Source organism: Echinops telfairi, unplaced genomic scaffold, assembly GCF_000313985.2.
Source record: "Echinops telfairi isolate 266 unplaced genomic scaffold, ASM31398v2 ScPeMD7_7458;HRSCAF=8496, whole genome shotgun sequence".
Taxonomy (NCBI): Eukaryota; Metazoa; Chordata; class Mammalia; order Afrosoricida; family Tenrecidae; genus Echinops; species Echinops telfairi.
The window spans coordinates 4,553,903-4,581,339 of NW_022111358.1; the positions used below are offsets into that span (position 1 = coordinate 4,553,903).

Sequence of the window (27,437 nt, forward strand, 5' to 3'; positions counted from 1 at the left end):
TGCCTGCTTGTTTATTTTCAAGCCTTTAAGACCCCAGACACTATATCTTTTGATAGCCGGGCACCACCAGCTTTTCTATTTATTTATTTATAAATACTAAGTAAATATTTATTTCTAATGACAAATAAATGAAATTTTGTCTTGAAGGATGGTGTAGCATGGGTAGCAGTCTTAATATAGCAACAGTAAACTACATTGCTACATTTTGCAACAGTATGCATAAAAAACCAACTTCAGTGCAAAGGTTGAGACAGCTTCTCTCACCAGCCTGTCTGCATGGGGGCGGACCCATCTGGAGACGGACAGAGGAGCGGTGTCTCAGTACCAAAGACCATCAGAAATAGGTGTTTTCCGATGGTCTTAGGTGACCCCTGTGAAAGGGTTGTTCGACCCCCAAAGGGGGTCTATAGTCTGTAGCCCCTCCTTCCTGCCCCCCTTTGTCTCTCAGTACTTTCTATGCCTGTGGCACACTGGTTGTAACCTATGAACCAATTTGTCACAGCACCACTAACTGAAGCCCACCGTTTACTCTGTGTTGGACAGATCTATGGGTTTTGACCAAAGGTTAATGTCATGTGCCTGCCATGATTACGGGGTCACACAGATCAGGGCCACTGCCCTAAAAATGCCCCCACCTGCTCACTCGCTCCCTCTTTCTCTCACTCAAGCGCTCATTTACTTTCTGGCAACCACGGATCCTTTTACCGTCTCTATAGTTTTGCTTTTCTTGGAGTGTTGTACAGTTGGAGTCAGTCCCTATGCTGAGGGGCAGGAATAATCGGACCATGAGGGGTGAACTGCCGCGGAGGGGCTGTGGGAAGCTAGCACTGAGGGAAATAGGACGAGGACTGTACTCCCTAACTTATCACAGGGAATCTGGAAAGCTGGTATTCCACACTAGGAAAGCGTCCACTTGGTAAGTTAGAGGTGAAGTCCAAGTACAGTCTTCTGCTTTCAATATTCCACAGATTCTCCCCTTAACAGCTATGCTGCCTTAAAGCGAGCACGTGGTTGATGAAGTCTCTCTAGAGAAGCAGAGACATCTTTTTCTCTCTTCCCACGGGGTCACCCCCCCATACCTTCCCACAATGCAGGTATTCCGTTTCTTTACCTGTGACTTTAATGTAGTTACTACCCACCTTGTGATGCATGTAACTACTGAATATGCAAGTCTTACGGCTGCCTATAAATGTCCCAGGATAGCAAAGGCACTCTCTCTTCTCCCAGTTCCTCGTGGACCATCAAGAGGGGCTGAGGTGAGCGTGCTGCCATGAAATGTGTCTGACTCCTTTGTTGTACGCTCTCTCCTATCTTTCCTATCCTCTGAGACTTTATTATGAGCTTCGTATATGATCACCGTACAATTGCTCCTACTGGGCCTTCGGTTGTTAGAGGCTGGCTTCCTCTGACAAGGGGCCAGGTTTGGGGGTGGGGGGGTAGGTATGGGGTGGATCTGGCTGTGGGAGTGACCTCTGACCTCCCAAGGCCATAGCTTGAGGTTGAACCTCTTGAAGCCAAGTCCTTGACTTAACACAGAGAGATTGGCTGTGGTTGTGTGAAGATGGGTGGGTGGCCAGGCCTCGGCTTTCCCTCTGAATGCGGTTGGAGGGGCAGCAGAACTGCCGCAAGGCGGTCACTGAGGGTAGCAGACCCTTCCCAGAGAGATCTGATGGGGTTTAGTCATCCACACAGGAGAAAAGGGTGGATGGGCACATGATTAACTGTTCAGAAGAAATGGCACCTTCACCCAGAGGTCATCTTCCAGGGCACTGCTGAATGGCAGGTGGGTCAACAAGCCTCCCAGTTAGCCACAAGAGAGCACAGAGCGATGGTGTTGAACACGCAGGCTCTTCCTGCCCCGGAGGGCCTGCCGGTTGTGCTAATATCCTGCTTGTTCAGCTTTGGCCACGGTTCTATCAGGCTTGGTTATCTGGTTTTCTAGCCGTTGGCAGAAACAGCACATTAAAAGAAAGTGAGGCTGCTGGAGATGGGCCTGCTGACAGGCAGAGTGACAGCTAATGGTCTGCCGGGTAAGGGGACAAAAGAACCCAAAAAAGCTGATATAAAGCACCAGGGCATCGGGCTGCCTAATACAGGCATGGCAAGGTGCTCTGTTGTCTGCTGTGCCAAGGAGGGGGCTGGCGGCCTTTGAGAGTGGCTTGCGTCATTGGTAGGGCAGAGAACGGTGCAGTTAGAGAGCTGAGGCAATGGGAAGGGTTCACTCCATCCAGAGAGGAGCAATGAATTAGGGAAGCTCCTGAAACCCCCCCCCCCCCCCCCCCCCCCCCCCACCCAGCAGTGAGTTAGGTTTCGGGGGAGGAACAACTGAGAAGAGAAAGGGGGAAATGGTTGCACCGCTCCGGGCATGGATGCCGTGTCACTGAACTGTGCATGCAGAAGCTGCTGCGTTCGTTATGTCCTGTGGAGTACATTAACAACAATAACAAAATAGAGAGCGCACACATGCATATTTGTTTCCTCTCTATACAAAAGTAATATACCAAGAGGCCTCAAGAAGTGCATGGGAAAATGGACCATTGGAAGCCCTCTTCTATATGTCAAGAGGTCACGACGAGATCCTGCTGACTCAGGGCACCTGACAACATGAACATGTAGACCTGTCACACGCAGGACAAAATGTTCACGCTTGTGAACGTGTTCCCGCACGCCCCTCTGGCGGGAGGACAGAGTGCTGTGGGAAGAGGAAGCTGAGAGGAGGACTAGAGGCGGGTGGAGGGCAGGGAGCAGAAGCTCGCCCAGAGACGAGCGTAGGAGTGTGAAGGTGTAGCAATGCTACCTGCGAGGAAGAGGGATGCCGAGGGAGCCTGCATGGGAGGACCTTCATCTCCTCAGGTGGCATCAAGGCAGCATGAGATGGAGCCTGGAGCCACCACCATGGGGGGTGACGTGCCCGTTACTACAAGGGTAGAGTGGCAGTGGATCAGGGGAAAGAAAGAATCTTAGAGTCGGCCGAGATGGAGTTCAGAGTGTTTTACTTAAGAAAGTAGAGCGCATATGTGAGGGGCTTCAAGGAGTCCGTGGACAAATTCTATGATCATTTAACACCCCCTTTCCATGTACTTTTTAAAGCTCGCTTGTATAAAAATGTTTGGCCTTGTGGTTGTGAATGGTCATAGTATTGAGAAAACCATTTCAAATAGAGGATACTAGTCCCTGAAAGGGGTGGATTTCAGTGACCTGGAACTTTTATTTATGGTGCCACTTGTTTTCCTTTTTTTAAAAAAAATCATTTTATTAGGGGCTCATACAACTCTCATCACAATCCACACACACATCCATTGTGTAAAGCACATTTGTACATTCATTGCCCTCATCATTCTCAAAACATTTCCTCTCCACTTAAGCCCCCCGGCATTAGCTCCTCATTTTTCCCCTCCTTCCCCGCTCCCCCCTCCCCCATGTGCCCTTGATAATTTATAAATTGTTATTTTGTCATATCTTGCCTTGTCCGACATCTCCCTCCACCCACTCCTCGGTTGTCCGTCCCCCAGGGAGGAGGTCACATATAGTTCCCTGTAATCGGTTCCCTCTTTCCAACCCATTCTCCCTCTACCCTCCCAATATCACCACTCACACCACTGGTCCCGTAGGGATCATCGGCCCTGGATTCCCTGTATTTCCAGCTCCCATCTGCACCAGTGTACATCCGCTGGTCTAGCCAGACTTGCAAGGTAGAATTCATGTCATGATAGGGGGAGCGGGGAGAAAACATTTAGGAACTAGAGGAAAGTTGCTACATCGCACCCTGACTGGCTCGTCTCCCCGCACCCCTCCCCCCTCCAAGACCCCTCTGCAAGGGGATCTCCAGTGGCCTACTCATGGGCTTTGGGTCTCCATTCCGCACTCCCCACCTCATTCACTATGGTAATATTTTTTGTTCTGATGATGCCTGAAACCTGATCCCTTTGACACCTTGTGATTGCATAGGCTGGTGTGCTTCTTCCATGTGGGCTTTGTCGCTTCTGAGCTTGATGGCCGCTTGATTACCTTCAAGCCTTTAAGACCCCAGACGCTATACTTTTTGATAGCTGGGGTGCCACTTGTTTTCCTAGTGATCCTAAACTCAAAAACCAAACTCACTGCCACTGAGTCAGTTCTGACGATAATAGTAGTAATGGTAATATTGATAGTCACAACTTACCAAAAACACATTTTCCTTAGAACGTTGCATGAACTGATTCCTTCGACCCACACAGTTACCTCTGTGTGGTAGATACTATCGAGGCTCTCTGGTGGCATGGTGGTTATGCGTTGCACTGCTAACCACGTTTCGAGCCACGGCATTCAAAACCGCCAGCCCCTCTGAGGGAGAAACCAAGGCTTTCTACTCTCAGAGAGAGTTACAGTCCTGGAAACGGACAGGGCCAGGTCGACATGGTTCTATAGGGTTGCAGTGAGCCAGAATCGACTTGAGGACCATCAGTTTGTTTTGGGTTCTGGTTGGTACTATTGCTGCCTCCGTGTTAGCAGTACCAGTTGCCATCATGTCAATTCTGACATGTGGCATGCGTGCCCATGCGTCAGACTGGAGCTGTGCTCCGTGGGGTCTTCAGTGGCTGGTTTGGGGGAAGTAGATTTCCAGACCTTTGTTTGTTTAAAGGAGGCCCCTCAGAGTGGACTCAATCGTCCAACCTTTGGTTAGCAGCCTAGCATGTGAACCATTTGCATCACCCAAGATCTCCTCCGTTTTACCGATGGGGGAAAAGAAGGAATCACTGAGAGGTTCATAAGACCCGAGATCAAACCATCCTTCACCATTGCACACGCCAGACAGTGCCTTCTGAGCAGCAGTTGTCAAGTTCCAGTGTGCATCGGCACCACCTGGAGGCCTTGTTAAGATGCTAGGCGCCGCATCTACAGTTTCTGACTTTCTGCATCTGTGGTCCTAGAATTCCCATTTCTCACGAGGCTCCAGGTGCTGCTGCTGCTGCTGGTGATCAGAGAACCAAAGCCCTTGTAGAATCTATAGTAATCTCCTATTAACCTCAAAGGCATATGTTCAGGCATGATCCTAGTTTTACAGATGAGAGAAACTTAAGTCATCAGCCCATGGCCACATCGCTGTCATTCATGCACACTAATGGTACCCCGGCGCTAGGCTTTGTGTTGGCTTTGTCGCCGAGCACTTTTCCACCTTGGCTGCACCTAAGAATTTCCTGGGGTCCTTTTTAAAATCCCGAGGCTCAGGCCTCCCTCCAGGCACCAGTATTTTCAAAGTCTCCAGGTGACTTCCAGGTGCAGCCCGAGTTGGCACTGACTGTGTAAAGCCTTGTGACAGAACACAAGTCCCAGAGGGCCCAGATGGTCACCCAGGAAAGCCACTCCCTCGAGAGCAGTGACATCTGTACCCTATCCTCCCAGCCCGTGCACATACCCGTAGGGAGCAGAGCAGGGTGTTCATCCCATGAACCTTCTCACCTGGAAAGCGTGCTCTGTACAGGACACGCTGGGCACCTAGGCCCGCCCGGAGGTGATAAGGCGGGGCTCCAGCCCTCCTACCTGTGCTCTGGTCGGGACACAGGGCTTCCTACTACCAGCTCCATTCCACCTCACTTTTGCTTCCCTCTGGTTGGTTTTCTCTGCAGAGCTGACAACTTTGGAAGGCTGCAGGTCCCGCCTTCTGACCCATTTCCCATCCTCCTCCCAGCTCTGACTGTAGCGTCTTAGGGATCCCCAGTCCTGGCCTGAGCATCCCGTGTGCTGAGTGGACTTTCTACAGAGCAGCACAGGGTGGTTGTTGGGTGTTTGTTGTTGGTTTTATTTCAGGCATTCATCGCTCCACACCCCCACCCCACCACCCATTTCCTCTGTCTACTGGGCCACGACCCACTTGTCACACCTCACCCGCCCCACCCCCTGCTGTGCGCAGCAGACATTGTGGGGGGGGGGGCAGGGAGGAGGGTGTGTACATACGGGTGCAGTGGATTGTGCGCACACGCCAGCCCGCCTCTCCAGTGTACTTATTTCAGGGAGATGGAACGGTGATTCACAGGGCTGCCGGCCGGGTGGCTGCTTTGGGGCCCTGTGGGCAGTGGGCCCCGAGTGTCCTATCGGATGGGACACGACGGCTGACGGGGCCTCTCCTCCAGTCACTAGGTGGTTGGTGTGTGCTCAGGAACCCTGGGCCGTGGTTTCGTGAATTATGTGCGCATGTGCGCGTGCGTGAGCTCACATGCCTGTCTCCATCCTGGCCTGTTGGGCGAGGGGCTGCAGGTCTCAAATTCCTCCTCTGCTATTTTTAGGGGCCGTATCAGTCCAGCTGTCCAGGAGCCTGGGTGTGGGTCAATAGAAAGCCCCACCCTCCGGGTCCCTTGCCCCCGATCTCCAGCACTGCCTGTTACTCACACCTACCCTCTTACTCAGCGAACTGCCCCCTTGCCTGCATCCCACCGTCTCCCTCCCCCGGGCCTACCTGGCCCCTGCTGGCCTCCCTCGCTCCGGGCCGGCTCTGCGAGTTGGACCGCAGCCGCCGGGAGGGGCGGGGCGAGGGCGGGGCGAGGGCGGGGCTGCTGCCAGCGCTATTTTGAGCTGCTAGCGGAGCAGCATCGAGGAGACTCCTTGCTCTGGGCTGCTGGGGGCCAGGCCATGCGGGTGAGTGTCCCTCCGACCCCTTCACACACACACACACACCCAATGCCCCAGGCTCCTCGCACCGCTGTTGCCTGCTTTGGGGTAGGAGGAGGCGTTTTGTTATTCCTCCCAGAGGCAGCTGAGGGTGGCTAGGGAGAGTTGGGGCTGCCATGGGCCCCTCCCGGAGCCTCTTGGTGGGAAGGGAATTACCCAGCCACAGCAGCCTCCAGCCCCTCAGAAGCCAGGGCCAGGGCCATCTGACTCACGACTTTGGAGGGGGCCCTAGGACCGCCCCCCCAGCCGCCCCTACAGGGGGCGACACGCCTTCCCCACAAACCCAGCGTGCCCATGGTTGAGGCCTGCCTGCCTGCCTGCCTTGGTTCAAAGCCCCAGCAGCTCGCTGTTTTGGACCCTGCTTCCCGCTACTAGTGTGTGGCCTTGGAGGGAGGGACTTGAGAGAAGACCAGCTTGGAGTTGTCAGGGACCCCCCTACCCAAGGCCCCCAAGAGTGGGCTCGGCCTGGCCTCTGCCATTTCTGTGCCTAGGACGCTTGAAGGGGCAGAGATGGCCTGTCAGGGATGCCCTGGCGGTGCGTCGGTCTCTCTTTTTTAGCAGAGATTGGACCGGCGGAGTAAGTTTCTTAAAAAAGCAAATGAGAGACAGAGCTGCTTCCTTAGCTCCCCGTCCTTTCCAGCCCCCGTTCCGCCCCTCCCAGCAGCCCAGGGTGAGGTTTTCAGTCCCGTCAGCAGTTGGCAGCGTGTGTGGGCTGGTCTAGTGCGGAGGAGTATCAGGAGCCCGAGATGTGTCCATGAGCATTTGTATCTCTTTGTACCGGGGACAGCCCCACCCCAGCCACAGAGCTGGCTCCGGGGCTGAGGTGTGTGTGGGCAGCGTGGGGGTGGTGCGAGAGATAGCTCTCAGCCTGGCTCACCCCTACCTCCAGTCCCCAGCAGCAGCTTCCCAAATCAGGGCCCTGCAAGATGGTGGCCAGGGAGATGGCAGAGTGCTGTGGAGGGGCAGCGAGCGTCCCCAGGGAAGGGAGGTCCGTTAGAGGAGGAAACCCAGGCCCTTCTGCAACTGCAGTGGCAGCAGGAAGCCATTCCAGTGCACCTGCTTCCTCCCAGCCAGCCGGCCGCTGGTGATGGCAGGCGGGTGCACTCTGCTTTCTGTTCTGTGCTGGGTGGGGAAGGCTGGACCGAGGGGGCAAGGGTGTCCTTGCCAAGCCTTTGCCCCTCCTCTTGCGGCTGGCAGAGTGGTGGCCTTCAGGCCACTCCCTGCAGAGCACCGGTCCCTCTCAAGCACTCTGTATAAAGCTGATTCAGGTCTCCCGGGCGGAGGGGCAGGTCGTCTGTGGAAACCCTTGCTTGCTTCCCAGTCTGTTGTCTGACCACAGGGCAGGTGAGCCCCCTGAGGTCCCCCTGAGGTCCTTGTCAGAGGACACACCTGACGATGAGGCCCAGGCCTGCCCTGGGCTGTGTGAGGCCTTGGGTCAGATTCTGGGCCTTCTGCACCTCTTGCTCATTTGTAAAGTAGGATTCATACATATCAGGGTCTCCTTCAGAGGCTTGTAAGGATTACGTGAGATAGATGTGTAAAGGGTTTAGCCCCGTGACTAGCACATAGTAAATGCTCAATTAAAACACCATTTTTACTTTTGATCCCTGGGTAGCACCAGTGACTTGCAATCTTCCACCAACCTAAAGGTTGGCAGTTCGAACCCACCCAGTAGTGCCAAGGAAGAAAGTCCTGGCCATCTGCTCCCATAAAAATCACAGCCGAACTGGGAGGGAGGGGGGGTGGGTTGGAAAGGGGGAACCGATCACAAGGATCTACATATGACCTCCTCCCTGGGGGACAGACAACAGAAAAGTGGGTGAAGGGAGACGTCAGACAGGGCAAGATACGACAAAATAATAATTCATAAATTATCAAGGGCTCGTGAGGGAGGGGGGAGCGGGAAGGGAGGGGGGAAATGAGGAGCTGATACCGGGGGCTTAAGTGGAGAGCAAATGTTTTGAGAATGATGAGGGCAATGAATGTACAAATGTGCTTTACACAATTGATATATGTATGGATTGTGTGAAGAGTTGTATGAGCCCCTAATAAAACGATTTAAAAAAAAAATCACAGCCGAGAGAGCCTTACGCAGCAGCTCTCTGGTGTTACGCTGGGGAAGCCATGGGTCAGGATCGACAGCAACCGTGTCGATTGGGGTTACTCCTATTGTAGCTTTCGTTCTGCCTCCCTCACCACTGCCCCTCCGACCTTGGATAAATACCTGACTGTGAGGTTGGGACTTCAGGTGTCTCTGTGTGGGGGTGGGGGTCAGGGGGGGGGGACCTGGGAGCGTAAGATTGGGAAGGAGAGCCCCCTCTAAGAGGAGGATGCCAGGATTCTTTGTCTCTCTCAGAATGAGAATTCCGAGTGTGCAAGGGCTGGCAGAGGGGAGTACTGGGATGTCACAGGTGACGTGGGCTTGTCTTCCTTTTGGCATTCTTGGGATTGCCTGCCACTTCTGGGCTCACCAGGTGTGCTGGTGTCTGGTACAGACACTGGGGTCTCGAAGCATTTATCCAGGCCCCGCATTCCATTTTGAGGGGCTGCTGGGTGGGTGGAATGATTCTCCTGGACCTTCTCCCCTTCCCTCCTTTGAGCGGCAGAGAAGAGGGTGGATTAGAGGAGGAGATGGTCCCTGCTAACTTGGTAGCTGAGGAGCTTTCTGGGGCTGAGGCTAGATGGCCCCTCTGCTCATTTCTCGAATTTCTCTTTTTTGAGAACAAATGCTGTTAGCTATTATCGCTTTTTTTTTTTAATGGACTACTTAGCCCTCTTTACAATAACATTAAGCAGTAAGTAACAAATAGGAAACAAAGCCAAGACCAAATGGCTCTACCGTGTGCAATTCACACTCATTAACAACATCGGTGTGATTGGCATCCGTAGGCTCCTTTGGTTTCAGGGTGGTTTTGTTTGCTTGCTTGCTTTTTTTTTCGGAAGGAGAACATGGTACATTTTAATCCTTTCTTTCCAGGTAGTCTAGACCACTTTTGATTAAGAAAACTAGAAAGTTGGTGACTGCCACCAGCGGATGCCAGGTGGTGGCCCGGTCAGTTCCCCAGAGTCCTTCTTTGCAGGGGAGGGGGCATCTGAATGCACTGCTGGGGTCTCCGCTCACACTCACTGGGATCGGTCACCGCAGATTTCAGTCCACGGGTCGCTTTCCCCCCGTATTTCTTTGTAAACTCTTCGGCATGCTCACAGAATTGTTGACGGTCCTTAGAGCATCCTTCGGCGAGGCCGGCCCGGAGTGGGTGTTCAGGCTTGGGGTCTGGACGACCCCACACCTCCATGGCTCGGAGCCCGAGAGGGGCCTCCTGCATTCACATGAACTTCCAGGTTGGACTTGCCGAGACCAGACCCTTGGTCAGTTCAGGTGGCTGGCTTCCAGTGTTCAGCGCTAGTTACAGGTAGGCAGACCCGCCCCTTCTCGTCACTGTTCTGATGGTCGATCTGTGTTTTAAAGGTGATCTTTGGTGGTTGGCGGGGGGAACTCTGCTGGAAAGTTGATTTCGATTCTGATGGCCCCCTGATCATACGGAGGGTTGTCAGGAACAAGAAGCCAAGACAAAAAAAATTAGCGTCTTCCACCTGGATGTTACGGCGGAAGTTTTTCATTCCACATTTTCCAAACTCCTCCATCAGCCTCCTGCTGGCCGCCGTCTTGGACCTGGTGCTGCTCTGTGTGCTTGCTTTTTGATGGATGCTGTCTTGTGTAGATTTTTCTACCCGGTGACATCATCCACCTATTTGTCAGTGTCAAGGGCACTATCAGAGTGCCTTGGACAGAAGTACCAGAGTCTACTGAAGTCTAGATATTGGCCACTTTTCAGCTATTGTATAGGGTGCATCTACTACAGTTTTTACATTGGTGTGTGTGTGTGTGTGTGTGTGTGTGTGTGTGTTCGTGTGTGTTCCTCTTTGAGTCAGCTCCCTGGGATACCTGCCACGGTGGAATGACAAGGTCACAGTGTGAGCTGTTGGATGGCTGTTGTTACATTTCGCTCCACCAAGCATTACCCAGCAATTTCAAAGTGTACCTGCACCTCCCTGGTGTTTACTGCATCCCTGGGGATCGGGGTGAGCAAGGGGGGGGTGTTCTCCTTGGTTTGAAGTTGAGGGAAGAGACCAGGGGTGAGCGAGAGGTTGTTTTGTGCAGAGAGCCACTTGGCAGACATTTGGGAAGTGCCCGCAGCATGATGGGGGAGGCCAGCCCAGTCCAGTGGATGACGCAGCCACGCAAGTAGCTCACCCAGACGCATCGTGGCGGAGTCCCAGCCGCCACTGACTAGCCCGGAGTCTTGGGCTAGTTGTTGGGCTGCTTGTTGTGAGGACCCAACGGGGCACTGACAGACGTGCATAAATACCTCCCATGAGTTTTCAGTGAGTGCCGACTTCCCTTCCCTTCTCGAAAGAGAGGTCCAAAGTGCCAGGGAGGGAGGAGGCGGTCAGAGCCTCAGAGAGTGGTAGTTGAGGGCCCTTCGCCAGTCTAGAATCTTCCCACCACCCTGCCCTCTCAGTTCATGCCTTAGTGTAACCGGATTCCCTGAACCCCATGGACCAGATTTGGCAACTCAGGACAGCACAACCCCCCTGATGGCTGTCTAAGATTCTGCCGACGGACTGGCAGGCTGGCCTCTAGGGAAGTGTGTGCTGGGTAAGAACATAGGGCCTCAGAGTCAGGTAGGCTGGGGTTCAAATCCCAGTTCCACCACTTAAGTGATGCGTGATTGTGATTTAAGTCTTTTCCCAAGGCCTTTTCTTCTTCTGGCAAATGTCAGCCTAATTCCCATGTCGTGAGGTCGCTGTAAGATTTAATACTAGAAGATATGTGTTACGTGCCTTTTCCGTGGGCCCATCTGATCGTACGTTTTCAGGTTCAAGAACCAAGGTTAGGGTTGGACAAAGACTAGCTTCTCCAGCGGTGGGGGTGGTTGTAGCAGAGGCAACGTCGCCATCCCTGGGGCCTGATTCCTTCCCTGCTCTGTATCCGGTCAAGCTAAGGTGCTCTTGATCCAGGACAAAGCCAAGTGAAAAGCCCCGTGATCGGGAAGAGAGGAAAGATATCCAGGCAATTCTGTACAAAAGCCACAAAGAGCATTTTCTCTGGGGAGAGCCCCAGGCTTGCGCTTAGCCTGGTGTCCAGGTGGGACAGCAAGTCCAGGTGTGCACGGCTGGGTGGGCGCACAGCCGGGGGCAGCTGGGGCCTCCTGGGCTGGTAGAAAGACATTCTGGAGATCGGAGAACAAATGAATGAATCAATAAAGAAACTTCAGGTGTCTAGCGTGTTAGCTGGCCCGTGAAACAAACAAAAAAGCCACTAATTGAAGATAAATTTTAACTGTCAGTCAATTCCTTGTAAGTCGGGTGGAGAACGTACCAATTGCTAAACTCCGCCTGGGACTGAATTTTTGCACGAGGCCTGCTCTCAGCCGAGGCAGGTGTTGGCTGCTGACTTTGGGAAGGGCCGGCTTCTGGCTCTGCTTCCTAACCCGCAGAGGGACAGCGGTTGCGGGGGTCACCCTCACAGCTCTCCAGACCCCTTGGTCTGGCAGGTGATCCTTTGTTCCTGGTGGAAGGCAGAGTTGCAGGGGTCCCTCTTCCAGGCCCCCGGCCAGCAGCGTGGATGTACTGTGCTAAGTGCCTCCCCCAACCCACACTTCTGGGGCTCTTGACCTGGAAAGGACATGAACCCCGGCCTAGATCAGTCCAGTCCCTGATTTGCAGAGAGGCCCAGAGAGGTGAAGCGATTGATTCCAGGACGCAGAGCTTCCAAGGGTAGGAAGCTACATTCTGTACCCTACCCACCTTGCCTTCACCTTTCTGCCATTCTCTGGTTCCTCACACCTTCTCTGACCCAGTGAGCTTTGTGATCCTTCCTCCCACACCCCACTCCTCCTTTCCAGCAGGTTCCGGCCTTTAGGAAGACTCCAAGCCCCTGAGAGGCCCTGCCCCCCGGTTCTTCTCTGACCCAGGGTGTGGCCTCCCTTCAGCACCATGGCCTTCTCATCGAGGTTTGCCTTCTGGGAGCAAAAGGAAAGTTGGATTTCAGCATCTCTGTGCTTGCCCCACATGCTTGGCATGGTGTGTCTGCAGGCAGGCAGGAGACTGGCTTGTGGGAGCTAGAGACGGATTGGGCATGTGTGTGAATTTGGGGGGGGGGGTGGAATGACCAGGGGGCCCTGGAGCTCACCCTTCTGTCCTGCTGGGCCCCTGTCCTGAGTCATGCCCCTTCTCTCAGTGCCTCCTTTGGTAAGCTGAGCCGCCTTGTGTTGCCTTGGTAGCCCTCCAAGTTAACCCCTCCACATCTTCTCCCCTCCCCCCCACCCCGCCCGACCCATTCCTCTGGCTCACCCTTGGACTAGTGGCTGTGCAGAAGGGGCTGCTGGGAATGGCTTTGACTCCAAGGCCCTGGAACTGTGTCTCCTAGAGATTGGGGCCAGGTGGAGGGTGCGGGGTGGAGGGCTAGAAGGATCAGGGCTGGCATGAGGGAGTCAGGCCAGTTAGTTGCCTGGACCCAGAGGGTGAATCAGGCTTCGGACTTGGGCGTGCACAGTCCCTGGCTGGGCAGTGACCTACAGGGGGGGGCGGGGAAGGGGGGGGTGAGTCAGCCAGAAGCTAAATCCAGAGCTGAGCTCACAGTGGGACCTAGTGTCCCAGATACTTCGGGGGGCAGCCAGTGACTCCCCAATGCCTCTCGGCTTGGGCCAGCTTCCTGGGGTCCGAGACTAGACTCACTGGAGGAGGACAGACTTGGAGCTGCTTAAGGGTGCGGAGGAGACTGGGAATTGTGTAGCCCTCCTGGACCCCCGAACTAACAGCCTTGCGTGCAGTAATGAGTGTGTGTGTAGTTGGAGAACACTTGCTTTTCCTCTAACCCAGCGGTTCTCAACCTTCCTCATGCCGCGGCCCTGTCACACAGCTCCTCATGTAGCGGTGACCCCCCCAACCATAACATTATTTTCGTTGCTACTTCATCGCTGTCATTTGACTACTGTTCTGAATCGGGCCACCCCCTGTGAAAGGGTCGTTGAGAACCACTGCTCTAACCTGTGTGCCGGGGAACTAACGCATGGTGTGGTCCCCGGAGTGGGGAGTGGGGAGCAGGGGTGGGCATGTGGGGTGGGGGTGGGGACATAGGTACAAACGTAGATGCTGCCACTTCTCCGTGCTCCCTCTCCCCCAGCTCCTCCATCTCCCCCTCCATTCCAGCCCACTTTCTAAAACAGTCCGGTCCACTCTGGTTCGTCATTGCCGTCTTCCCATGTCCGTGGCAATGGGCACTCACTTTGAAGCCGGAGCCTATTGAAAGTAGCGCTGTAGAGAAGACGCTGCTTTAAATCTGCAGCGGCCGCTTGCTGGGCAGTGCCCCGGGCACTGCTGATTAGAGCTGCGAATGAGCCAGGGACCAGCTTTTTAAAAATACTATGTGGATTTCCTCCGGAGATAGATCATTAAAATGCTTCTGGATGAGTCGCCAGGAAGCTTTTCCTTTTGGAAGCAAGGATGCTTCCCTGGGTGCCCAGGCCCACTGGGCCAGGAGCTAGAAGCCTGAAAGCCGACGAGAGAGGCTCGGTAGTGGCCCAGCTTTTGCTGGTGGCTGAGGTGAAGGCTGAGAAGAGGACTCGGCTGGAGTCAGCTCGGGCCCTGAGTTTGTGGAGGGAGATGCTGGGGAGGGGAGAGGTGGGGAGGGGAGCAGGGTCTCTCCCACCCACGCTTGGGGGCCTGCCCCGCTGGGTCTGTCTGAGCCTGGCTCTGAACGGAAAGGACTATGGAGCATCCGCCTGGGCCGGCTCTTTTCCCGAAGAAAGGATGCTGTCCCCTGGCTCCCTCCTCCCCTCTGCACTGGGCCTACTCCACTCCTGGGTCCTAGCACCAGCACCCTGGCCAGGGCGGAGGGCATCTTTCCCTCCCCACCCCCTAACCTTGGGGTTTCCTCCCTCGGCTGCACGGCTGGCAGTTTTGTGGGCCTGAGATTGGGAGACTATCTCCTCTCCAGAATTCCTCCCTCTGCCCTACTTCCTGCCTCCAGCCAGAGTCCAGCTGCCTGGCCAAAGGGGGTGGCCCTCAGGAGAGGTGCTGGGAGGCTAGCACCCAGGACCCAGAGAGGCCCAGCCAGCCCTGCACCCAATTCTGCTGGCCCAGCAGGCACCCACCCTCGTGGGTATTTGCCCCCCTTAGTGACCCAGCCAGGGGCTTCTGTGCAAACCACTGCTTATCAGAGTTGGGCTGACTCCTGTGGTTTTGCCTGGGCTGAATTAATGGGATCTTTTTCTCTGCCACGTCACCAGGCCCTGACGTGGCTCTTGGGGGCGGCCCTCATTAGACAGCCCAAGCGGGCAAAGGGTGGTGATTGCAGTCCTGGAAGGGATGTGGCCTTCACACCCACTGGTTCTCCTTGTGTTTGAAGCTGTCACTGGTCCCAGGGTAGGCTCTCTCTTGCCCAGGTCCCCTAGCCTCAGACTCTTGAAGACTTAGGGGCCAGGCCCCATGGGGAGAGTGAGCACCCCTCCCCAACACACACACACACACACACACACACACACACACACACACACACACACCTGTTTCCTTCCTGGGCTTTGTGCCGGATACCCAACCCTGAGCTACCAGTGACTTCCCTGTCTGCCCTGCAGGTTAAAGAGGAGGACAAAATGCCACCAAAGCCTGGGCCTCCTGGCAAGGAGGAAGGGGCTGTAAGTGCTTCTTCAAGACCTCTCTGTGTATCTGTCTGGGGAGGGGGGCTGCCCCCAGTCTCACCAGCCCTGGATTAGCCCATGAGGGTGCCCCTCCCTGGATGGTACAGCTGGTGGGGATGCCATTGACAAGGCAGGCAGCAGGCTGTGCATGACCAGCCTGGGGTGTTACCCGAAAGAGATGGGGGAAGCCCAGATGCTCGGGGGACTGTCTCCTGTCCCCCTTACCTCTGGTTTCTGGAGCCCTTTGGGGCTGGAAGAAGCCAGGCAGGCCAACTCTTAGGCCCAGGGACGCTCAGAGAGAGCTCAGCTGTCGCGAACTTCAGCCAGCTCTTCATGGCTCGGGACAAGGACACGGAGGGAATCCACCGCAGCTGTTGTTGTCTCTCCCCAAGACCCTGTCAGCTGCTGGATGCTGGTGGCCTGGAGGGAGGCTCCGGCTGTCTGCGGCCCCCAGCCCCCACCCCCAAGTCATCCTGCCTCTGGGTGGAGCCCTGAATGCAAGCTGGATTCCTGTCAGGCACCAGGAGGGACGCAGTTTGAGGCTAGCCAGACACAGAGCTGTGTAGTTAGGGTAGGGCAGCTGCTGGCACCCCCGGGGCCAGCGTGCCCAGCGTCTGGGGCAGAGCTGGATTACAAAACAGATCAATACTTGGTGACCCCAGCTGGTATCTGTCCTGACTGGGTGGAGTTTTCCTTGGTCAGGCATGGTAGCTGCTCCTGATCCTGACACACTCCTGCTAGCCCATGGTTACAAAAGGGTGCACTTGAGAGGATGCGAGCAACAAGCCTCAGATTGTTCCAGGGTGTGTGTGTGTGTGTGTGTGTGTGTGTGTGTGTGTGTGTGTGTGTGTATGTATAAAGGATAGAGCAAAACCAGAAGGAGGGCGAAGGGATGGGGTCACCAGCCAGCTCCGCAGTGCCCTGGCAGGCTTTCCAGCATCTTCAAGCCCTCCCTCACTCACCCCTGTAGCAGCAGCCCCCTGCAGCTGAGACCTGGACCCAGGCCTGCCTGGCTGTGCCCTGCCCAGGAGGTGGGGTGGCCTCTCCTGGTGGCAGCCAGAGGCAGAGTCTCCTAGGGCTGCCCCCATCTCCAAGCACAGGGATGGACAGGTACATTCCACAACCAGGGTCATTGTTTGGGGGCAATGAGGGCTCAGCTCAGCTCAGGGATAGAGCGCTTCCCAACCAGTGAGGACCCCAGGTTGACCTTGCTGCCCAGGTGAGGGTGGGAAACTCTGCCCTGGCACTAGCCAGCCAGCCTTCCCAGTTCCCGCCGGTGAGGAAGAGTGTGCCCAGGTACCCCAGCCAGCTCCTGTACACCCCCACCTACCCCCAACAGGCTGAGAGGCTGGCCCTGTGACTTAACCCTTCCTGGGCTGCCTCTGCCTCCTCTCCCTTCTCCCCCCTCCGCACCCATACCCTGAGAGCTAGGGCATCCCCAGGCTCTTGGGAACAGTTCTTGTGGGAAAGCTACTAAGAGACAGGTAGAAAGTAAACTGGGGGTCGTGGGGCGGGAGGAGCTTCCTGGGCCAGCATTGGGCCGCTGGGCCCCTTGAAGGTAGGCAGTGGCTGCAGGCCAGAGGAGCTGGAAGAGATGAGGCCTGGCTCGGAGGATGGAAGGATCAGGGCCCACAAAGGCGTGAAGCCTTGGGCTGGGATGGTTCACCCGGCCTTGGGCCTCCGGGCACTCTAGGCCGGCGTCTGACAGTGTCCTCCTGAGCCCCGGAATCAGACAGCAGGTGACAGTGGTGCCTCTTAGTGCTTTGGGGAAGGAGGAGCTGAGCTCCTAGGTGCAGTTGTCTGCCCTTGTCAGTGGAGACAGGGTTTCTGGGGCACATCCCTGGGGCTGTGGAGTGGGGGGCATGGGTGAGTGGAGGGCTCGTGGTGAAGTCATGGGTGGGCAGCGATGCACGGGCTGAGACTAACGCCACCCCCATTTGTGTGACTAGCTCCAGGGTAGCTCCACAGATGGCAGTGGCCCGTCCAGGAGCCCTCAGCCCCCCACCGTCCCGGTACCCCCAGAGACTCCCCAGAGAGCCAAGAGCCCTGTCCCTGCCCTGGCCATGAACGGCCTGGCCGCTGCCTCGGTGGAAGCCCCCGGCGAGGAGACTCAGGGTCTGTCCCGGAAGCGGGTGGCGAATGCCATGAGGAAGGTGGTGAGCAAGGTGCTGCCTGGTGAGGAGCCTCCGGGCCGAGGGGGGAAGTCCCCTGAGCACCCAGCTCGGAACAAGAGAGGAGAAAAGGCTGCCCCCAACCCCAAGCCCCCGCCGCCGCCGCCGCCCCCTCCTGCTCCATCTAAGCCTGAAGGGAAGAGAGAAGGGGCCAAAGATGAGCTGTCCGTGGGCCTGCGGAGCCTGATGTCCCGGGGACGAGGCAAGGACCACAAGCCCCGCAGCAAGCAGCCGTCTGGGAGAAGGGAGAAAGGGCCCAGCCCAGGGCCAGGCTCCGAGGGGAAACCAGGCTCCCCAGAGAAGGTGGGCTCCCCGGAGAAACCAGGCTCCCCAGTCAAGCCTGCTGCCACCCCTGAGAAGCAGTGTCCCCCAGCCCCACCGGAAGAGCTGGCGGCCCCGAGCTCCGTTGTCCAGCAGCCAAACCTCTCTGGAGAGCAACAGCCCACGCCAGCCGCCCCATGCACACAGCAGGAGGTACCTGAGTATGATACTAACCTCCGGTCCTCCACCCAGGCACCCTCACAGCTGGCATCCCCAGCCACCTCAGTGAGCCGCATGAGCAGCAGACACTGGGTCCAGAGCCTGGGGGCCGGGTGGCGGGGGCTGCATGGCTTTTCTCAACACGGTGCCAGGGCCCTCTGTGCCCTGAGCTCTTCCCAGGTAGCTGGGAGGGGAGCTGCTAACCCGCATGCCACTGCCCTTCCGCTCTTGCCACAGCGGCCGGAGCCTGGGTGAATCAGACCCAGCAGAGCCTTCGCCAGGGCAGAAACACAGGCTTGTCCGGAATCAGGTGGCCTGGGTTCACATCCCCCCCGCCACTCGCCCCCTATGACACTCAGCAAGGTCCCACCTCCAAGCCTTCATCTTTAGAGCGGTCTGGGGCCGTGTTTCAGAAAGCCTTGGAGCCAAAAGTATTCGGGGGTAGCTCTGTGTGGATCTGAGAGGGTTGTACAGGGTAAACAATGACTAGGACCTGGAACCAAACATATTCATATTTTGAGAGCAAAAAAAGAAATCTATGTATGTCCCTGCTGCTGCGGGGCGATACATATCAACCCTCAGGTTTTGCCACCCAAATGATTTTTGAAAAGATTTTGTTAGGAGAGTGCTTTTGCCTGTTGAAGTTATGGCGAAGGGGCCACGCCAGCGCCGTGGGCTGCCGCGACTTGTAGGAACAGAGTGATCCTCTAAGCTGGGATCCAGCCTTGCAGGGTGCTCCACCCACAGGGATGACATGCCCACCAGGCTGGTTAACTGCTCCTGGTGCCACCATCATCCTTGCTCTCTTATTCATGCCTGCCCACCAGCACAGCGTCCTTCCTGCCAGCTGGGCACTTGAGAGCCCTGTGCTGGGCAGTGAATCGGCCTGGCCCCTGCCTGCTCACAACACATTGCTCTCTGCTGGTGGGCAGAGGCTGAGAAGCAGAGCGGAGGGCTCCCCCCCCACCCCACCCCCGTCGGCCGGCTCAGCCCTTTCCCCTTGCAAGGCGACGCCTACTTCACTGGTCCTTGGGTTGGGCACCAGTCTCTCTCTTCAAGCTGCCCTGTTTCTCAGACCCCTCCAGGGGCTGTCTGATTTCGCCATGGCTTCTTGGTGCTCCTGACGGTCCCCTTCTGAATGGGAGGAGAGGGGCCAGGAGGATGCTGGGAGCCCAGCTTCAGGGCCCCACGCTCCTGGCTGCTACTTCCTGGGATCCCTGGGGTCCTAGTCTCCCCAATTGTTACCTATTCATCCTAGACTCCGCAGCATCAGAGGAGCAACCCACAGCCCCCCCTCTCCCCCTCACTCCCCGCCTACTCCGGATCAGGGACTGCACATCGGAAAGGATTGGCAAGGGCACTTTGGGCCCTCAGGCAGGACATGAGATCAACTGTCAGTCCTTAGAGAGAACCTATAAGTAGCCAGAGAGTCACGTGCCTGCTCCTGGGCTGGCTGCACACACCCCTCTCCCCCTTAGCCCTCCTGGCTCCCTGCCCTGCCCCCCTCCTCTCACTGGGCTGCAGTTGCAGGGGCTGGGATGCACTCTGACCTGGAGCCCAGTCACCTGGGGCTGGCGGGAGAACGGGGGCATCCTGGCTCTGGCCCACGGGCTCACGAGGCTTAAGACGGTGGGAAGAAATATCGGGAGCCAGTGGGCACCTCTTCTCCTCTTTTCCCTCGTCTGTGAGTTTAGAAACTAATGGGTGCTTGGCTGGAATCCTTTCCCAACTCCGACTCCGCTTACCCAGCGGTTCCCGTGGCTTCCTGGGCTGCAAGCTCAGCATGCTGGGTCCCCCGCCTGCCCCAGGCCAGCACTAATAGTGGTTTAACTCTTAGGCAGGAGCTGCCCCCAAGGCCCAGCTGACCCCAGCAGAGGAGGCCCACCAGCGGCTAGAGAGGATCTTCACCGCTTCTGTAACGTGCCCTCTCTCTCTCTCTCTCTCTCTCTCTTTCTCTCGTGTGTGGAGGCCAGGCTGTGTGTATCCATGTATGGGAGTGGCCGCCGGGGAGTAGGGGTGGGGGGCAGTTGACTGCCCATGGTTAGAGATGTTCCTCTAGAGGGAGGGGTCTGGGAGGTCTCTTCCTCCCGAGTCAGAGCCCTGTGCCCGAGGGAGGGGACGGACCCTCCTGCTCTGACGATCCTGTCTTGTTGCCACGGCGGCAACGGTGAGGGCTGTGAGGAGCCCTGGTGGAATCGTGGTGACGAAGTGGGTTTTGAACGGCTAACGCTGCAGTTCGCAGCGTTAGCCGTTCAAAACCACCAGCCATTCCTTGCGGGGAAAGAGGAGTCTTTCTACTCCCATAAAGAGTTACAGCCCCAGGGACTCGCAGGGGCAGTTCTGCCCTGTCCTGTAGGGTCGCTGTGCGTCAGCAATGACCTCACAGCAGTGAGATTTTTTGGGTTTTGGTGAGTGGTAAAGCAAGACGCTGACACCCTCCCCTAGACCACCTGGCCCATTTTGGCTGCCTCGGTTCTCCAGACTCAGGGAGGCCTTTTAAACCCCTTACCCTTTTCTATCAGGCAGAGTCCAATGTCCCACAGACGGTCCCTCCTCCTTAGAAAGGCCTTGTGGGCCTTAAGTAACCCAACAAGCGACAGAGAGGTCACACAGAGCACACCCACAGCTCCTTGCCTCTCGGCCTGCTGACGCCCAGGTTGGATCTGGGTGGGTGACACCTCTACTTGCCAGGTGGTCAGTGTGTCCACCTGGAGAGGTGTAGGGGTGCCACGGGGGCTTAAGGAAAGGATCCTAGACTTGGGGCTCCAGGGGGCCTTGTTCTGAGGTGCAGAGTGGTGAGCTCTGAAGGGTGTGGGGAGAGGCCACCTTGGGGTAGTGGTGCTCCGAGGTAGGGGACAGCTCTGTGCTGCAGGGGCTGAGACTTGGAAGTGCCCCTGAGATGGGACGCAGGTCCTGGGCACAGTCACGCTGGACTGGATGGCGTTCGCCTGCCCAGGCCACAAGCGCTGATGTCAGATGGTAATAAGCTGGGCCTCCCCTTAGTCCCCTTGCCCGGGCACAGTTCACCCGCTGTTCACGCTCCACCCTGCCCCTCAGGCAGCTGACATGTGTGCATCCACGAGCCCTCGGGGTGCTGAAGGGAACGTGCCAATGGCCTGCCTGTCTTCACTTCTCTCTCTCTCCCTCTTCTTTGCTTGCCGCTGATAGCTGGACCCTGAGGCCGCCTCTCCTGCCCATGGCCAGGTAGGGTACTCCTACCCCCATCAGGAGCCCTCCTCTTCCTCCGGTGACCACCCACTGCCCCTGGCCTGTACCTGGGCTGGCGTCTGTGCTCGGGCCTCGTGCTGGAGTGTAAGGCCACTTTCCCCTTTGGGCTCCCACCCGGTGTCTGGGGGGATCCCTGGGGGAGGCAGTGCCAGGACCTTGAGATGGGGCAGCTCTGTGCCAAGGCCTTTGGGAGCCTCTAGGCCATGTGTAACTGCTCTGTTCTGGCCTCAGTGGCGCCGACACCCAAGGATGTGGCCAGAGTTTGGGGTTCTAGGTGTTTCAACACAGGATGGAGCAAGCTGAAAAGGTGTATTCCTGCCTGCCCTCCCTCCAGGCCAATCCTGGAGGTGAGGCGTTCTCTGTCTCCCCCTGCTGGCCATCTTCTTATTAACTGACCCACAGGGCAAGTTCAACCTGTCCCCGAGAGTGTCCGAGGCTGTCCATCTTTAAAGAACAAGACTGCTTCATTGTTCTCCCACAGAGCCACTGGTGGGTTTGAACCACTAACCTTTTGCTTAGCGGCCCAGTGCTGAGCCCACTGAATGAAGGGTTCCTCTTGATTAGCCCTGAAGGGGTTGACGAAAAGGCCTTGCCTAGAATCTGTGACGGAGTCATCCGTCCTGAAAACCTGGGCTCAGAATGTGCCCGTGCAGGACCAAGGTCTCACCCTTTCCACCTGATGTGAAGAAATAAAGCATCGCAAGGCGTCGGGACACACACACACACACACACACACACACACACACACACACACGTCTACATCTAAAGTTACATTTCTCCAAACATGAAGAACTAGACTTTCAAAACATCCTCACTTATCAAATTAAAATGCTGACAACCCCACGGTGTCCTCCTATTTAGAAGGTAATTTCACGGTCTACGAAACCAGCATTCTGGGCATCACGGACACCGGCCCGGCCTCCCGCTCAGTAGCCGGGGAAAGTCACATTTAGTGATTTGGTTCCATCCACTGGGGCCCTGGAGGCCTAGTGGCTAATGGCTGGGCTGCTAACTGCAAGCTCCGTGGTTCAAACCCACCCAGCCACTCGGGGGTGGGTTGGGGGTGAGGGATGAGGCAGGCGGCTTTCATAAAGACTTACAGATTTGGGAAGAACCCCCAAGGAGCAGTTATCCTCTGTCTGATAGGGCCGCTGTAAGTGAGGTGAATGCTCCAGCAGGGGGTGGTCAGTGGGCTCCCTTCACCTTCTGGTGCTGGGGGTCGTCCAGGCTTACAAGCAACTCTTCAACGCCTGGGTCCCTCTTCCGCTGGAGCAGCAGCGGAGGAGGAACGGAAGGTGTGGCAATTCCTTTGCTTGGGACCAAAAGAATGGCATGATGCCCAGCTACAGCTACTGCCCGGTTTAATCAAAGATTGCACAGACGAATCCACACCCAAAGGGGGGTGTGTGTGGGGGGGATTACAGAACAGAATTGTAGATGCTCTCGGACTCCGGCCTTTCTGGGGCCATGCAGGCTGGATGGGAGCCTGAAACTGTCTTAACATAATCTTAAACCAGCCAACTAAAAACACCCCCAAGCCATAGCTTAGCTAGTCCAAGAATGCCTGCCTTGGGCATTGCGTTCTTTGAAGCGGTATCTGCACGGGTCAGATGGACAGCAGCAACCCCAGAGATGAGACAGGAACTTTACAGAGCAATGAGTTGATGTTCAGAGGGGAGGGTCAGCTGGGGAAAAGAAACCAAAGCAAAGCAAAACAAAAAGTAGAACTGCCCCCGTGGGTTTCTGAGAGCCTCACTCTGGCAGGATGTAGCCAGCGTCACTGCACTATGCCGGTGGCGCTGCTGAATTGCTGCGTGTCCCCACAACAACACACCGGGGGAGGGCAGAGCAGGGCTTAGCGCGCCTCTTCTTGCCAGTCCAAGAATGGGGGGCCCAGAGCACATTCCTCAGGCTCTCTCATTCCTCCCCTGGGCCTCACCCCAGGGCTGGGCCTCAGCCTCAGGTCAAGGGGCAGAGGCACTCCCCTGGGGGACTCCAGGAGAGACCGTGGGAGCCATACCGGGGGCATTGGAGAGCAGGCGTGCTGAATGGGGCGGGTTCCCTCTTGCCACCACGGGTGACCATCTCCTCGAGAGGCCACTGTCTCATCCTGCTGCCCTTTTATTCACAAGACAACGGGATCTGGACGGGACTTGGGAGCTGGGCTCCCCTCCCATTTTCCCACCCCTGCCAGGCACTGTCTCTGGGCAACCCCAGTCTCTCTTTCTTCAGCTCATCTCTGACTGGTGACTACCTGGAACTTGGGGCGGGGCGGTGGGGGGGCGGTGTCATCCCCATCTGTGTGCCGTCCCAGCCTCCTCCTGTGCTCGGCAGGGCGGGCCTGCCGGCCCCTCCCCACACTGCTCCCCTAACCCCCAATCTCTGGCTTGGCCGCCTCATGTGGGCTTGTATGATGTTCGTTCGTGGGCCCACAGAGGCCTGTGCACCTGCCACCTTCTGAGGAGGGGTGTACGAAGCTGGTGACATGAAGAAGGGCCAGGCAGGGAGGTGGCATGCTCCTCTGGGCACCATCGCCTGCCTGGCTTCAGTATGGTCTGGAGGGGAGGGGGCGAGGCCAAGGCTCAAGCCAGGGGCTCTGGACCCACTTGCCACTTGGTGTCGCCCAGTCCTGGGTAGATACCTCCCTCAGGTCTTGAAGAAATGCCTGCCTAGCTGGGTAAAGGAGACCCTACTGTCGGCTGAGGGCAAAGCCGGGCATGAAAGATCACAGAGCTGTGGCCCAGGGCCAAGAGCTTGCGCTCCGAGGACTGAGCTTCCAGGCCTGGCAAGGAGGAGCGGGCAGAGGGTGGCCAGGGGTATGACTTGGTGCTTTGCTTCCTGGAGTTTGCTCTCTTTGGGGCACATGCTCCCTGTGTCCCTGTCCTTCCCAGGCCTTCCAGGCCGAGAGGATGGTCCCCTGTCTCTGTCCTCACCAAGCCGGCACCTCCTCGGGAGCAACACAACTCCCTACCTTCTCCACCTCTCTCCCTGACACCTCTACTGGCCCTGTGCTGTGTCTACCACCTGCCTGTCCCACCCCTTCCTCCACTGTCTGTCTCTCACGCCGCCCTTGAGCCTCTGCGGCCCGCTAGAGCAGGCTCGATGGATGGGTTCTCCCCCTCCCCACCGACAGGCGAAGACCGAGGAGCAGATCGCAGCCGAGCAGGCCTGGTACGAGACGGAGAAGGTGTGGCTGGTCCACCAGGATGGCTTCTCCCTGGGTGAGGCTTGGGGGGCCCTGTGTGCAGACCCTGCGGTCCGTGGTCCCAGGCGGTGGAGAATGAGGAGAGGCTGGTGACTGGGGGACGAGGGATAGACCTAACCGGGTGGCCAAAGCTCCCCAACATGTCCGGCGGTGTGTCCCCGCTTTGCAGCCAGTCAGCTCAAATCCGACGAGCTCAGCCCGCCGGAGGGGAAGGTGCGGCTGAAGCTGGACCATGACGGAGCCGTCCTGGATGTGGACGAAGACGACGTGGAGAAGGTTCACAGGCAGCGGGCCTGAGGGTGTGGGCCGGGCAGGCTTATACACACAACACCTTGCCTGTACACACGTGTGCACACGCGTGCACACACCACATGCGCACACACCACGCATACCACACGCATACATAGATAATACACTGTACAACACAACATATACTCCTTATACTATACACACGTACACACCACATCCTACATGCATACTTGTAGAATATATACGTACGTACAACACACACACATACCACACAAACTGCACACAAACATCAGACACACACACACACACACACACACACACACATGGCTCCTGGCTCACCCCGCCTGCCCCTCTCTCTCTCGCAGGCTAATGCCCCGTCCTGCGACCGGCTGGAAGACCTGGCCTCCCTGGTGTACCTCAACGAATCTAGTGCCCTGCACACGCTACGCCAGCGCTACGGGGCGAGCCTGCTGCACACGTATGCTGGCCCCAGCCTGCTTGTCCTCAGCCCCCGTGGAGCCCCTGCTGTGTACTCGGAAAAGGTGTGGCACCCGCCCCTTCCCTGGCTCTCTGCTCCACCCCCACTGCCTCTCACCAGCTCCTGTCATGCCCCCCACCCCCCACCCCCTGTAGTATTAAATTAAAATCGTGTTGGGAGGAGTGGGGTGGGGTGCCAGCCCCACCCGCTACTAGAACTCACTGGTACAGTAATACTACTTCTGGGTTCAGTAATGCACAATTGTACGGTTGAGATATATAAGCATTATGTTAAAGTCATCGAGAGCATGAGAGATAATACAGTAATGCAGTCAGACACGTTACATGGTAGCATTGCTCACCGCAGCCCAGCTTGGTGGTCCACGTGGAGAGAGGGGGAAGGGAAGGAGGGCAAGGGAGCAAGGGAGAGAGGAGAGGGGGAAGGGAGAGGGATCAGAGAGAGTCAGAGATCAGAAAGGTCAGGGAGCTCTCTATTGCTGACTCACGCCTATATACCTTTTGGGGGCAAGCCAGCCCACTAATTACAGGTAGAGACATACGTCACAGGAAGGAGCTGCACTATAGGTTACACAGCAATGAGAGGGTGGTCTAGGGGATGGTCTCTGGGTCTCCATAGGAACATTATCAGTAGGGTGAAAACTCCGCCTACAGGAGCCTGTCCACTGTCCCCAGAGGCAGGGAGCAGGCCCACCCCTGTGGTGGGATGAGACAGCAGTCTGGCAACTGATTGCCTTCAGGGGAGGGAATGCCTGCGCATCTGACCTCCCCCCACAACCCCCCTGCTGACCCTGGTAAGAGGAAGCATTTCCAGGCTCAGTTCTAACCTCCAATGGAGCCCTTGGCTGTGCCAGTACCTGCAATCTGCACGTGGCCTTTGCTTCCCGTTCCAGGGCCCGTCCGCCTCCTCGGCGAAAACCCCAGAGAGAGGTGGACTTTGGGGAGGAGGGCTGTCGGGTGGGGACCGGCTAACCGTCTTCCCACTCCCATCCAAGGTGATGCACATGTTCAAGGGGTGCCGGCGGGAGGACATGGCGCCCCACATCTATGCCGTGGCCCAGACGGCGTACCGGGCCATGCTGATGAGCCGGCAGGATCAGTCCATCATCCTCCTGGGCAGCAGTGGCAGCGGCAAGACCACGAGTTGCCAGCACCTGGTGCAGTACCTCGCCACCATCGCAGGCTCCAGTGGGAACAAGGTGTTTTCTGGTGAGCGGGGTCAGCTGGGGGCAGGGAGCATGGGCTGGGGGTGGGAGTGGGGAAGGAGGAGCCTGGAGGGCCACTTCTCTCTCCGGCCTCTCCATCCCCTCGAGTCTGCTCTGTCTCTGGGCAGTGCTGACCTGAGTAACTCCAAGCCTTCACGCCTGGGTGGGGCCTGGACCTCTGGAGCACCGGCGGGTGGGGTAAGCTGGCCTCCCCACCCCTGCCTGTGTTCTGCAGTGGAGAAGTGGCAGGCCTTGTACACCCTCCTGGAAGCCTTTGGGAACAGCCCCACCATCATGAATGGCAATGCCACCCGCTTCTCCCAGATTCTCTCGCTGGATTTTGACCAGGCGGGCCAGGTGGCCTCGGCCTCCATTCAGGTAAGAGGGCACTGCCCAGCCCTCAGGATTGTGGGACACTCGCAGCCCAATTTCATGCCCCTGGGACTAGGCTTCCTGACGTGCCTCCTTTTCCTGGGATTCAGCCCCCTGGAATGTGCCTGATCCAGGCAGGGCAGCCCGTCTGCTCAGCCTTCCGTCCAAGCCTTCTCCCTTCATGCCTCCTGCTCCCCCTGATGGGCTCCTCTTTCTGCCCAGTGCCTGCCTCCTCCGCTACCTTCCCTACCCTGCTGGGGCTTCAACGCCCCATGCCACCGTAGGTATACTCAGCCCAGCCTGGGCGAGTCCCTCTTACGCTCAATTCAATCTCACGGCAGAGGGGTCTCCTCCCCAAGAAAGCTGCCCTGGCACTGGGCTGGGCCTTTAGGAGCTGGGCCGGACTGGCTTCTGCTTGGCTCTGGTTTCTGGCCCGTGTGGCCCTGGGGTGGTCTGAGCACCTGGGGAATCAGAGGGGGTTGAGGGGGGTGACGATGGTCTCTGGTCTGGTTCTTTATGGTCGGGGGTGGAAAGTTTGACCTGCGCTACCCTCTTCATCCCCCACCCTCTGGGCTGGGCCACAGACGATGCTCTTAGAGAAGCTGCGTGTGGCTCGGCGCCCCACCACCGAGGCCACGTTCAACATCTTCTACTACCTGCTGGCCTGTGGGGATGGCACCCTCAG

At 57.1% G+C, this 27,437-nt stretch overlaps 1 protein-coding gene and 1 pseudogene across 5 annotated transcripts in view; one reads left to right on the forward strand and one right to left on the reverse strand.

Moving 5' to 3' along the window:
• Positions 1-10,302, reverse strand: part of LOC105979009 — a 16,974-nt pseudogene extending 6,672 nt beyond the window's left edge.
• The window catches only part of MYO18A (myosin XVIIIA), a 96,590-nt gene that overhangs the window by 23,649 nt on the left and 45,504 nt on the right, over positions 1-27,437 (forward strand). For 2 of the 5 annotated variants that reach the window (XM_030888226.2, XM_030888227.2), the window contains exons 2-8: positions 21,167-21,202; positions 24,360-24,447; positions 24,601-24,707; positions 25,046-25,222; positions 26,171-26,384; positions 26,616-26,758; positions 27,337-27,437. In XM_030888226.2, coding sequence (XP_030744086.1) covers positions 21,167-21,202; positions 24,360-24,447; positions 24,601-24,707; positions 25,046-25,222; positions 26,171-26,384; positions 26,616-26,758; positions 27,337-27,437 — 866 coding nt within the window. Of the gene's footprint in view, positions 1-19,835; positions 19,914-21,166; positions 21,203-24,359; positions 24,448-24,600; positions 24,708-25,045; positions 25,223-26,170; positions 26,385-26,615; positions 26,759-27,336 lie in introns of all 5 variants that reach the window. The other 3 variants (XM_004706912.3, XM_004706911.2, XM_045299579.1) reach the window with 2 other exon arrangements.